At 58.4% G+C, this 12,330-nt stretch overlaps 2 protein-coding genes across 2 annotated transcripts; both read right to left on the bottom strand.

Annotated features, from left to right (window-relative positions):
* Positions 1-191: 191 nt before the first annotated feature.
* On the bottom strand, positions 192-7,022 carry LOC122364700. Its single transcript, XM_043335344.1, has 6 exons — positions 6,811-7,022; positions 5,498-5,557; positions 4,891-5,031; positions 4,367-4,514; positions 3,990-4,106; positions 192-1,103 (listed from the first exon to the last, which is right to left on the bottom strand). Exons 1-6 carry the CDS (start codon positions 6,991-6,993, stop codon positions 1,048-1,050), a joined length of 705 nt encoding a protein of 234 aa, XP_043191279.1. The 5' UTR covers positions 6,994-7,022; the 3' UTR covers positions 192-1,047.
* Positions 7,023-10,402: 3,380 nt separating this feature from the next.
* On the bottom strand, positions 10,403-12,100 carry LOC122364693 (5'-nucleotidase-like). The gene is made up of 2 exons (XM_043335318.1): positions 12,047-12,100; positions 10,403-11,926 (listed from the first exon to the last, which is right to left on the bottom strand). The coding sequence occupies exons 1-2, from the start codon at positions 12,098-12,100 to the stop codon at positions 10,403-10,405; spliced, it is 1,578 nt and encodes a 525-aa protein (XP_043191253.1).
* Positions 12,101-12,330: the final 230 nt, after the last annotated feature.

Below are 12,330 nucleotides of genomic sequence, written 5' to 3'. Positions count from 1 at the left end.
TTCTGGCTAGCCTGCAACGTTGGTCCTTTTTATTATTAGAACTGGTGATCGGACATTTCACAGAATCTGGTTATTGATGAAGATTACGCTGTCACAACATGCTGGTGTAACACAAGTCATGGTGGTGTAAGGCACCAATGGTTATTCCACGTCATGCGACGATGTCTTTGCGGTGAGTATTAAATTAAAAATTTGGTTTTAACTTTGTATTCGATTTCTCGTGTCTAAAAACATCCATCAACTCCTTCCTCCTTCAAACTGTAATGTCTGCAGTGAGCTCTGGTTAATCAGCACCAACTCAAGCATCGCACGTTGCAGAGGCTGTTGATGAACAATTAATAACCTCGACACCAACCTGATAAGCCCAGCTCAGGCGGCAGAGATTCATGCACAAGTAACACAATAGTTTATAGGTACTCTATGAGCGTACTAACACGCACAACCATACACTAGACACCCAACCACGTATCAACAGTGTTCCGCATCGCCTAGTTCTTACTCCAGCTACATGGAAATTCCGTCACCAGTTGCAATGTGCACGGCTTTAACCCGTGGCGGCACGGTATAATCTGAAAGACCACGTCGGGAAGCCCTGTCGCTAGTTTTTAATTCGTTGTATAGTAGCTGAACTATGAATACATCATGGGGGCGTCATCTCACCTCATTATAGTTTCTATGACAATCGTATAATCACCACTCTGCATTCACTTGTCCTCCAGAAACGGCCACAGTCAGTTCGATTTCGCTGTATCCGCAGCGATCAGACTGCCACTTTTCCCTGGTCATAGTTGGGTTGTTTGTAGATGCCTTCAAATACACTAGCAGAGGTAGGTAATGGGCACTCAGATTCGGTCTCAACTGGGCACTCAACCGGACATCGTGATCTGTGGCTTGTTCCGTCCTCAACCTTGCTGCAGTGGCGTGCCCCTTATAGATGCTGGGCGGCGTCTGAGAGTGCTCGTCTCAGCTGCTGCCTCAGCTGGACTAAGCTCAGCGGCCTTCAGTCAGGACCAGCTAGGATAACACGTCTGGTGGTAGTTTCTTCTTTCAGTCACCGTCAGCCAGGCTCAGAAGGTTCCTTATTGCCGTCAGTCGGCTCAGTCCTAAAACAGGAATGGAAGACGTCATTGTCAGTGTGGTCTGTGCAACATATTTACACGGTTGAGCTGAACAGCAAATCATTGTCGGCATCGACCTAAGACACCCGTCCCAAGTGTTGGAAGCTTTTGGGTATTCGCCCGTCCTTAGTCGGAACTTGACCTGACTCCGCCATCCCTTCGTCCCCCGGCCTCGGTCCGTAATCCATCCGTCCTATGACTCGACCTATTTGTCACCTGACTCGTAATCTGTCTATAGACGCGACCCATCCGTCCTCGACCCTGACCCGTAATCCCTCCGCTCTGACCCGTGATCCATCCGTCGCCTCTGCTCCGACCTCGGCGCCGAGTCGGCTGGTCGCACCGCGGGCCGCCGCCGCGCGGCGATCCGCCTGTGACGGACTGGTGCCGGTGAAATTCGGTGACGGATCGCCGGGGGCAGGCGCGCCAGTCACCGTGAAGCGCCGCCGTGCCCCGGCGAGGAGCAGGGCCGCCGAGCGCTGAGCGCGCCGGCACGCGGCCCGCCGCTCGTGCGCCTCCCGACACCGGCCGCCGGCGCGCGCTGCCGGTGTCGCGTGTCAGCCGGCGCGGCGTCGTGTCCGTCCGTGTCGCGTGTCACCGACTGATGGATCGTGTTCGGACACGGGGTCACGTCCGGGCTACGCTTTCCGGACGGCCTCCGTCAGTGGGTCGGCGAGAGGAGGTCGAGGCGTGAGTACCGATCATACTGCCAATTTGCAGCAGACCAGGAAGAGGGGAGGGGTCGTGAGCCGTCCATGAACTCATATGGTGTCCTCCCCTCGAAATATCGGCTACCGGCGCAAATGACCCCGCAGTTGACGCATCCGAAAATCCCAGTGAGCTAGCAACATATCGCCGGTTCTCTATGTTTTCCGGGATCGTTTTGTCTACTGAGACCATATTACTACAGATGCTGACGAAAGTAGCTGGATGGACTCTAACACATTCCGCTATTGTCTGGTCATCGCTGGTGCTTCATTAGCCAAGTGGTATTGTTTTGTTATCGCGATTCACGATTGCTGCCGTCGTCTGCCACCGATCCGCAGGCATCTGTTCACGGGCCGGCCGTTTTAACGGTGATGTGAACCGGTAAATGCATTACGTGACCACGAGGTGCAATAACAGGTGGTGATTTGCAACTACTCATGAGTGAACAGACCCGTAGTAGATTCGGTTAGGCTCGATTCGCGCACCCTAAAACAAAGAGGCTCTGTAGCTGATACCCTTAACGTATTCAGTTAAACCCTGTCTTCTGCCATCGATCCTAGGATGCACGTTGAGACACCCTCAGATGCCGTCATATCGGCACATCATACTGGATTGCAGTTGTCATCCACCACTAACATACACATCGAAACAGAGGTACACACTGTCCCCCGCACAACTACACGGACACACATCCTGTGTGTGTGTGTGTGTGTGTGTGTGTGAATTTGCGCGGTGCGACGCTACGCATTTGCTCGAGAAGCGCCCATCGGCGGCCTGCAGCTCGCACCACTGCGCGTGTTCAATGTGAGCGCCGGCGTCCCGCGCCCCTCCGTCCCCGGTGAATGCACACGCCCACCCTGAGCGTGGCGGAACACAATGGCACACGATCCGCCTCCGGGCCGCTGGGAGTGAAAATTCAATGGCAGGATCCGCCCCCGAGTCGCGGGGAGGAACCGGAGAAAAGGCAGAGCCGTCGAGCGCGACCCCCGGCGACACCGTGACACCCGACCGCGACCCCGACGGACGGGGGAAGGGAGGGGGAGGGATGACCGGCTTGGCAGGTTGCTCGGTCACTGAGCAGCGTTACAGCCTTGCTAGAGCTCTCACCGGCCTCTGGTCATGCCCCATCAGTGACAAGATGGCCTTTATAGCAGCAGTGTTCCCGAGGGAGGGGATATGGCCCGCGGCAGTAGGACAGACGAGTTTATGGCACCGACAGGCGGTCAATCGGTCGAGGTCAAGCGGTGACATTCTAACCCCGTTGGCAGCTACAGGAGCCATGAAGACGCATGAACTTAGCGACAGCGGACTGAATTAATGCGGTATTTGAGCCTTTATGAGCTTGTGATAACGATCATGTTTTTAACTTAATAACTTAATTGAATTGGACGATTTACGGTGGATTTAACTTTTAAACTCAATTGTTATTTTTGTCTGCAATTTCAAGTAACTTCCTATTGGAAGGAGACAACAGGCCGCACCTGAATTGATCCCAGTTTTTTACTAGCACGTAACACTGAACCATGGTCAGTAGTACCTACCGTGAAAACTCTCGCGATCAGGCGTGCCCATCGGGTCATTTTCCGGCCGGCCGGCGATCGGCCGGGTCGCGCTGCCGGACCGACGAACGGTGCTGCCGGCCGTCGTCGCCCGTTCCCTCCGTATTTCATCGGCACGCACGGCTCCGGGGACTCCGCCGCCGTCCACTGAGCTCCTCTCGGCGGCGCGCGCCGGCCGCGGGAGCCGGGCGCGCCATCCTCCCACGGCGGCCGGCCCGGCGCTAATCAGCGGGTTAGTTCTGCGCCCCCGACCGTGATCGATGCTTAGCGATCGAGCAGCAGCATCCGGTGCGTGTTTTATAGTAGCAGCGCGAGACTGGGACGGATGTACGAAAACCAATTCGCTTACAGGAGTACGAAAACCAATCCGAAATTCAAGGGCATTGAATGGCTCACCGCCGTATACTGTTATCACGCTATGGGTAGCGGAGTGATTGAATTGTCGACGGGATGAAGTAACATGGCACATTACGCATTATTATCGTGGAGGTGTGTGAACTTGCATAACGCACATCGTGCGTGTATGTATCATGCGTGTATTAAGTTTATTTCGCATATCCCTGTTGCGAAAGAGACCGCAAAGGAGTCTCGGCGCGTATCGTACCTGCGCTGCGGGCGCTGCGTCGGCGAGCTCGCCGCGACCGGCGTCGGCACATCATTCCGTACACCCGGATAATGGGCACCTGGGCGTGGTAGGGCTGCCGGTGCTGCAGCGGGCCCTCTGGAACGCAGCACCGATACGACACTTCAGCGATACAGGACACGGAGGGCAGCTTACAGCGACACAGGCTCAACGAACATAATACCGGCATTGATTTCGAGCAATGTGTGTTATGACCTTTGCGCCAAATGGATTGCAAATGTGAAGCATTTAATACCTAGCTGTCATCAACTAAGCTGGAAAACGCAGTTAATATTCCAGATCAGGCCAGCACTGAACACACCACAGTACAGCAGACAATGGCCTGGATGTAAACTGACCGAGGAGGCCGTCGGCCGGGCAGCGGCACACCACCAGGAAGTTGGAGCGGCCCGTGCGCGCGTTCTGCACGGCCAGCAGCGCCCAGTCGTCGCCCAGACAGGCGGGCAGGACGCCGCTCGGCTCACATGTCTTCACAGTGGTGAGCGCCTGCGGCAACGGCCGACGGTGAGCGCGGGTCCACATCGGTATACACAGCAGAGTGCGGGACAGTGGTCAGCGTGCACTTCACTGCAGAGCGACATCTGACCTCGTGAGATGGCAATAGTGGAGTGGAAGGAACGGCGCATTCGCTCTCTAGAAGGAAATGCTCTACAGTCTTCACGGTCACTTTAGCTCGAATATAGACTGCGATCTTTGACCCGGCTAAAGTGAAGCTGTAAACGTTATGCACGCCAACCGACACTCAATGGCGAATCATCGACAGCTCTGCGCCGCCAGATGGTCAGCTCTGAAGTGTGGGTGGTCGGATCGTTGCCCTGTCCGGGGAGGCCCTGTGACGGAGGAGAGTGCGGCTCGTCCTCACCCCTTTCTGACGGTCGGTAACCAGCGGCACGCTGTGGCCGTCCGTGCTGAGCAGGCTGCGGCTGCACGGGCCCGCCGAGCCGCGCGGACACACACACTGCGCCGTGGACACCTGCAGCCGGGGATAGGCCGTGCTGCACACCTGCCAAACGACACTAGCTGTTATCCACTGGCACAACAGTGTCGTAACCGTGCTCCGTTCCAGATGGAAATTAATTGATCCCTGCAAATTATAAGTGCCTCCAATATACAGACTCCGGCTGGGAGTCGGGAGTGGCTCATGGACGACCGCCACTCCATCGCCACACCTGGCGATGGCGATATGGTCAGCGGTCGTCACGCCCTAGCGACTCTCCATTCAGGCCCTATAACAGACACCGGCTGTGAGCGCCGGGGCGCTCGGCGTGCACCGGCGACGGGCGGGCGGGTGGGAGGTCGGCGACACGCGGGAACCGCACATCGAGAGGAGTATCAAAGGCCAACGTCGGACACGGTGTGGCGGGGCCGGGGAGGAGGCGAGTAGGCTGAGACGGGACGAAAACGACGCACATTATTTGGGAGAAGTGTAAGGGCATGATTATTCACCAGGGAGGTAGACGCCATCTTACCTGCTGCGGAGCGCACGTCGGCAGCGGCCGACCACCGACGTATGAATGGCGATGTCGCGTCTGAAAAATACAACATTCCTGGTTACTGGTTCCCGGTTTCTGGTTTCCTGGTTCCCCGCCCGGCTGCAGGGGCGGGGATGTGATGTAGTCGCCCAGACATTTGTGTCGTGCATTCTGTGTCTCAAAGACGAGTAAATGTGCCCACGAATCGTGATTCAGCAATTAAGCGATTAGGTCGTTGCTATCCTATAATTGATCATATCTCAGACACGGTATTTGAGTAGTGAAAGCAAGTACAGCTTGCAATTTAAATTAGGTCGCTGTGGATGAGAAACCAGCAAAGATAATCGTCCACGACCCAATACTATCGGAAACAAATGAACTGCTTTTGTCGTCGCCGATATTCTCGATTTTTATCCAATTTATCAGGATATGGCCTCATAGTGGTGGCATCCGTTTTGAACTGATCACGCCAATGGTGTCTGAAATGTTGCGGGGACAGACTGGGGGGGGGGGGGGTAGGCAAGTATGGTGATGACCTACCTTGTCTAAAAATGTTAACTTCACAATGGGCAATGCACGAATTTCAGCGGTGTGTAAGCAACAAGTGGGGAATGGACCGCCGACTGCTCCTCGTGTTTTTCTCTGTCTATGTTCCGCCGTGTTGCCCACAATAAAGCTGTTGGCTGCACGTGTGGCGGGCGGCGAGCGCGACGCGTCTAGCTCGTTAGCTGCGCCGGCCGGTTTCGCTCCCGATCCACGCTGCGGGCGGCGCTGTGTCAGCGCGCGGCCGCGCGGCGGTAACGGCCCTCGCCGCCTCCTGGGACACTAATTGACGCGCGTTTCCTGGAGATAAATCCGGCGGCCGCACGGGCGATCCGATCGGCCAGTCAATGGGACAATGGCGCCGCTCGAATGCCGCTCCGATGACGGTGACTTACGGGCCGGCGGAGGAACGGCCGGACGGAATGGGAGGCAGCCTATTGAACAGTGGTCAGTCCCTTCCAGAGAAATAGATCATGGTTGATTACGGGGGCGTGTCGTCCACCGACTGGCGAGACGGTTTGAGAGATTACGCTGGAAAAATGAGCGTGGGACTTCACACCTGCGTTATCAGTCGAGCCAGAGTCGTTTGGGACATCTCATCATAGGGTCATAGATCGACCGGTGAACGACTCGGGCGAGCATATCATCATTCAGCGCATGTGCTGCTTGGATACTTTGCAGGACGTCTACATCCACAAATTGAATGACTATTGAGGTTCTTAGGCATAACTATGTGCATGAGCACCCAAAAACCGATCAATATTTACCTTGGCCCTTGACCTAAGGACTCCGTACGATCGCTGTTCGCTGGTCGTCTGGACTTTGAACCAGGAGTCCAGTAGAGCCCGGCTGCTGACGGACTCGGTTCCATCACTCCGGCAGTGGACGGTCGACAGCAGCAGCGGTAACAGGAGCAGCGCCAGCAGACGTCGGCGCCGGCCGCGGGCCATGGCCGCGCCGCTCCACCCTCCCGGCGAACGGCACCCTGCCGGCCGACCAACGAGGGTCAGGGCGGGTCATCGGGGGTCACAGGTCACTGACAGTCACCACCAACATTATACATCAACACCGCCTTTTACTGCCCCTTGCGGCTTCCCCGAGAAATGCAGCTGCATAATGCTATTCCCTGGTGCATGTGCAATGCTCATTGTGCATTGTGCAGCTTGTCGCTTGATCAGAAACAAAGGGGCAATACTTATTTACGTGTTATTCATGCTTAAACCAATGTGAGACGTTTAACACATAAGCCTTGACAAGTGGGTACTGTATTTTACACGTTTGTCGACGGCTTTAACAAGTTCAACATGGGTCAACGTGTCGATCGTGCCAATTGAACGACTTCCGGTGCCCCACTGGTCGTTGCCCACCGTTGCAGTCTGATCTATGTACATTGTAAGTACATGTATGGGTATGGTCTCTGCGTTGTCGCTGTTTATCCACAAGCAGCTACGAGCTTATATAGGACCTGCCCACCTGCCGGTTGCACGACGATGCCTGCCCCGAGCCGCAGTGCCTTGTAAGGTGGTGTTTACCCCGGCCTCTGTAAGCCGGTGTTGTGATGAACGGTGTTTGACCCTTTCACGCCCTCTCGGCAATCTGGCGTCGTTTGAAATCACACACCACAGCGCGGTGAACGTCGCCACGTAGTGCCGTAAGGCCGCACGGCCACAGGACACAACAAAAACGGCCTTGGTCCGGCCGCAGCGGCGCTAAAAAGAACAGGGCGCCGCGCGTGACCCGGCAACTGAGCCCCGGGGCGACACGCATGACCTGACAAATAGCCCTTCCACGCGGCCCACCGTAGACCAGTGAGCTCGGTCGAATGCACAGCCTCAGGTGGAGGCACTGAGGGTCGACTAGCGCGACCAGGGGTGCGACGGCCGACCATCCGTGCAGAGGTGTCGACCGTTCCCCGGCGGCCGCCAGCTAGTGATCCGTGCAGACTGCCAGAAGTGTCGTTCGCTCTCCGGCAGCTGGCGCAGCCACAATGAGAGACAATTCTCCCTGATAAGGCGACGCAGCCTCAGACGGCGCCGGCCGGTAATGAAGGACCATCGGGCCGACCGTCGAACCGCGCCGCCGCTCGGCGCCATTGTCTCCGCGCCGCGATGACGGTGGGAATCGATGGCATGCGTGCGCCGCGACTCGGGACAGGGGCCACTTCAGGGCGTCAGACATGACCGGCGCGGCGCACGAATTTGCCCGTCATCGCCGGTAGTGAGCTACTGCAGGAACTACCTACAGCTGGTGAGGAGCCATTAAGGATTACTGCTGAAGCCATGGGGAGACGTCAGCTGCTGAGAATCGTTGAAGAGCCGAGAACGGGAGCTGGTGAGCGTCTCCATGGAGCTAGCGAGGAGTTGTGAACGGGAGCTGCCAGGAAGGTATAGGAGGAACGGTAGCTGCATGGGAAGAAGCATTAGGAGGAGGAATGGAAGGTTGATGATGAATCAGTTATTGGAGGAGTACCTACCTATCAGCGAGTGAGGAATCATTGGGCAAGGGATGGAAGCCATCGAGTCACTATTGGAACTCGTAATGTGGCCGGTAACAACACGCCAAAATGGCTCATGTTACCGTCTTGTGTTTCGCTGCAGTCGCCCGGCCTGTGGTGATTGCGTTCTGTGCGCCGTTGCAGTCTCCGCTCTCCGAAGAGGACCGCAGCGTAATGGATCGATGGTAACTACAACTGTTGTGTCATCGTATCTCACACAGCTGGATAAACTCATTCAGATGCCAATATGTAGGTGAATACCTACAAACTGCCGATGTGTAGGATGTAGGTAGGCCAATAAATCCTGCAGACGTTTTGAGGCGATTATGTTGTGATGAAAAGTAGGTGTCGCCCGAAATGCAATTGACTTCATCCAATACCAAGCCGACATAACGAGAAATTTAGTTGCATCATTTATGGCCTGAAAAAAACGTCTCGATAAGATCAAGTAGGTATAAGTTTAAATACCTAGACGTTTCAAACTTTTACACATTTTTGCTAACGATAGGTAGATATGGACGGTGGCCAGGAGACCTTTTACGGAGATCAGCTATAGTCATCTGAACTGAAGCACGGCCCCGACAGATGATTGGAAACCGGAAAATACGCCAAATACAGCTATCGCACTCGCACAATTATCAATTATTGATTATCGACATTCGCAGGTCGCACTAACCTGTCACAGTGAGTGCCGTGGGCCGTACAGTGGCAGCTCGGACAGTGTTGTTCTCTTCCGACCCCCGCCGCTCGTCCTTGTAGGAACGTCCTCTGGTGCAGTTCAGTCCGTGTAGTGCCGTCCTCCTTGACCTCAGCTCGGGTTGTGCGAGAGGCCGCCCTCCATCGTACTTCAGTCCTCGTGAGGCCGCTCGTGGCTGAAGTTTGGTCCGTGTAGGACCTCTGTCGGCTTCACCTGGTCTTACATCGTCTGCGGCGCTGCCGCCACCGCCTGTCCCAACTCCCAGTCCCGCAGAGCGCCAGTGTCCGACCACTACCGACGTGGCACCGGCCGCGGCCACGGAGAGCTCAGCTCGGGACCGACCCGCCCCCACCGCCGGCCGCAGCCCGACTGCGGCCGTCGGCGGCGGCGCACACGCGGCTACCGTCGGTGTCACCGCTGACAGCCGTGGACCGACGGTGTGACCCCACCGACACCGCAGCACGACTGTGGCCGGCGGCGGAGAGTCGGCTACCGTCGGTGTCACCGCCGACAGCTGCTGGCGTGACCCCTACCTTCCACCAACAGCCGGGGGCTCATCGTGACCCCACCAACAGCCGGGGACTGTCAGTGTGACCCCACCGACAGCTGGGGACTGTCTGTGACCCCACCGACAGCCGGCGAGACCGAAGAAAGTAGAATGGCGTAAGAATGTGATTGAAGTGGAGGAAATCGCACCTTGCATGTAACCTTTCGGTCTCATTTTCAAGTACGAGTAATATGCTAGCTGGATCAGAAGGTTGACGCAGTTCGTTCGCCGAACTCAACATACAAAAACTCATAGCGTGCAGTTTCCGTTTCATTTCATGATACTCACATCGAATATTCAGGTCCATGTATAATTTTGAATCTAATTCATTAAGAGATTGAGATTATCACTCTCACGGGAAAAAATATCCTAGCAAGTTCACCTCGAGCACGAAATAACAACACAAGCGTTTCCAACATATAGGCATGTCACAGCCGAGCCGTACGCGGCAAGTTGCCGACCTAACTAACTAAGGCAAACGTTGTAAGCATCTGTATACTATGAGCGACATTATCCCCGAAATATGGAACACATAATAAATACATGCGCAACATCGACATCGGTAGTCCAATGAAACAATGAACAAAAACACAACACATATTTTGGTATCACGAGTCACGTTTAAAAGAATGCCGTGATCATCATTCCGAGCATGAAGAATCCGCTGAGGCTCCAGAGGGCCGAGTTGAGGACCATCTGGGACACGCTGGTCGACTGCAGCGCCTCGCCGATGGTCTCGGCCGGCCGCGTGCCGCCCGCAGGTGGCGCCGTGGTGGTAGCGGCCGCCGCGGCCCTCTCCGTACTGGTAGAGGCGGTTGGTGAGCGCGCCGGCGGGTCGCTCACCGGTCCGTCCTGGCCGGAGAAGAAGACGCGGCCACCGGTGGGCGGCGGCACCGGTGACCGGGAGCGCAGGTAGTGGCGCAGGATGTCGCGTACGGGCCGGCCCGAGTCGGCCACGGCGCGGCCGCGCCTGGGCAGCACCCGGTAGCCGTGTCCGCCGGCGGCCAGGTAACTGGTGGTCACCAGCCGATACATGGCGCCGGCGCGCACCTCCTCGTAGCGCGGCGTCACACACTGCGAGCAGAGCACCTCGAGCCGGCGGACGCGGTGGCCGGCCGGCCGGGTCATGTCGTACACCACACGAACGCCGGCCGTCTGCAGGAACGCCGCCGAGCCGCGGCCGGCCGCAGACACCTCGAACACCTGGCGCAGGTGGATGCCGGCCAGAGAGAGCGTCACTGCCGTCGCGTTGGCGGCCACGGCGGCCGCCAGATCGGCCTCGGAGACGGCGCAGCGCGGTAGCGAGCTGCTCAGGGCGCCGGCACTCAGCACGGCCAGCGACACCTCGCTCCACGAGCTGGCCGACGGCGTCACAGCGGCCAGCAGCAACGCGTCGGCCAGCGTGCTGCCCAGCGAGCACTCGCGCTGAGAACACGAGTCGATGCGGCCGTCCAGCTCGGAGAGTGTCGCGCCCACCTGGCCGTCGACCGGCGGACAGAACCCTGTCCCGGCGGCTACTGGCGGAGCGGCGGCCGGCGGCGGGGCCGGGGCCCGGATCGGCACCACGCGGCCGCGCCAGCCGGACACCCGGCCGTCGGCGGCCAGCGTCAGCGTCACCACGCCGAGGTAGCCGGGCGCAGCGACCAGCGGCGCCTCGAGCAGCGGCAGCGCGCCGCCGGCGTCCCGTCCCACGGGCAGCGGGTACACGGCGTGCGGCCGCAGTCCGCCGGGTATCACCAGGCCGTCCAGGCCGGGCAGCCGCTGCGCCACCTGCAGCGCCGTCTCCCCGTCCAGCCGGCCCAGCGCCAGCACGGTGCCCACGCCGGCGGCGCGCAGCCGAGCCGCCTCCTGTCCCACGGCCTGGAGCGGGTCGGTGACGGCGCCGCCGGCGCGCTCGGCCTCCAGCGAGGTCGGCACCACGCCGACCAGACCGACCCGGCCGGCGGCGCCGACCTCCAGCGTCACCGAGGCGGTCACGGCGGTGGCCAGCGGCGCCGGCAGCTGCAGGTTGGCCGCCACCGTGGGGCCGCCGACGTGCGAGACGAGCGGCACGGAGCCGAGCCCGCCCATCGTCTGCACACCCACCGCGTGAGCGTCCGCGAGCAGGCCCAGATCGGCGCCGGCGGCGTTCAGCACCAGCACGTGCTGTTCGGCGGCGCGCACGGCCCGCACAGCGTCGGCCAGCGCGGCCAGCAGCGCCGGACTCCGCTCGGCCAGCAGCTCATAGTGCACCACGACCAGCTCGACGGCGACGGTCCGTCTGACGGTCACACACAGCAGCACCAGCAGCAACACCAGCGCCGACCAGCGGGCGCACATCTCGGCTCGGCCGCCGCCGCACCACAACTGGACGGATTAGCGAGCCGGGTCGACGGGTGGCAGACCGGCTGGCCGGCGCTGATCCGGGGAGGAGGGGGAGGGGCACTGACCCACTGGCGACAGGACCGGCCACCGCATGCCGACGACTCCACTTCAGACGGCAGCTCGCTATTCATGATGAATCTCATTTTGAAAACCGCAGTCGGAAAGGGAAACTAGTGAAATTAGTT

The sequence above is a fragment of the Amphibalanus amphitrite genome, unplaced genomic scaffold (genome assembly GCF_019059575.1).
Source record: "Amphibalanus amphitrite isolate SeventyFive unplaced genomic scaffold, NRLGWU_Aamphi_draft 000692F_arrow, whole genome shotgun sequence".
In the NCBI taxonomy this organism is placed as follows: domain Eukaryota; kingdom Metazoa; phylum Arthropoda; class Thecostraca; order Balanomorpha; family Balanidae; genus Amphibalanus; species Amphibalanus amphitrite.
This window is presented reverse-complemented; position numbering and strand designations above follow the sequence as displayed.

Excerpts from the sequence above, each read along its gene's own strand:
- LOC122364700 (XM_043335344.1), bottom strand. The coding sequence starts at position 6,993 with ATGGCCCGCGGCCGGCGCCGACGTCTGCTGGCGCTGCTCCTGTTACCG. Across the intron at positions 5,558-6,810 it reads TCCTTAGGTCAAGGGCCAAG|ACGCGACATCGCCATTCATA; the intron begins GTAAATATTGAT and ends TGTATTTTTCAG. Across the intron at positions 1,104-3,989 it reads ACGCAGCGCCCGCAGCGCAG|GACTGAGCCGACTGACGGCA; the intron begins GTACGATACGCG and ends TTCCTGTTTTAG.
- LOC122364693 (XM_043335318.1), bottom strand. The coding sequence starts at position 12,100 with ATGTGCGCCCGCTGGTCGGCGCTGGTGTTGCTGCTGGTGCTGCTGTGT. Across the intron at positions 11,927-12,046 it reads TGGTGCTGCTGTGTGTGACC|CACGTGCTGGTGCTGAACGC; the intron begins GTCAGACGGACC and ends GCCGCCGAACAG.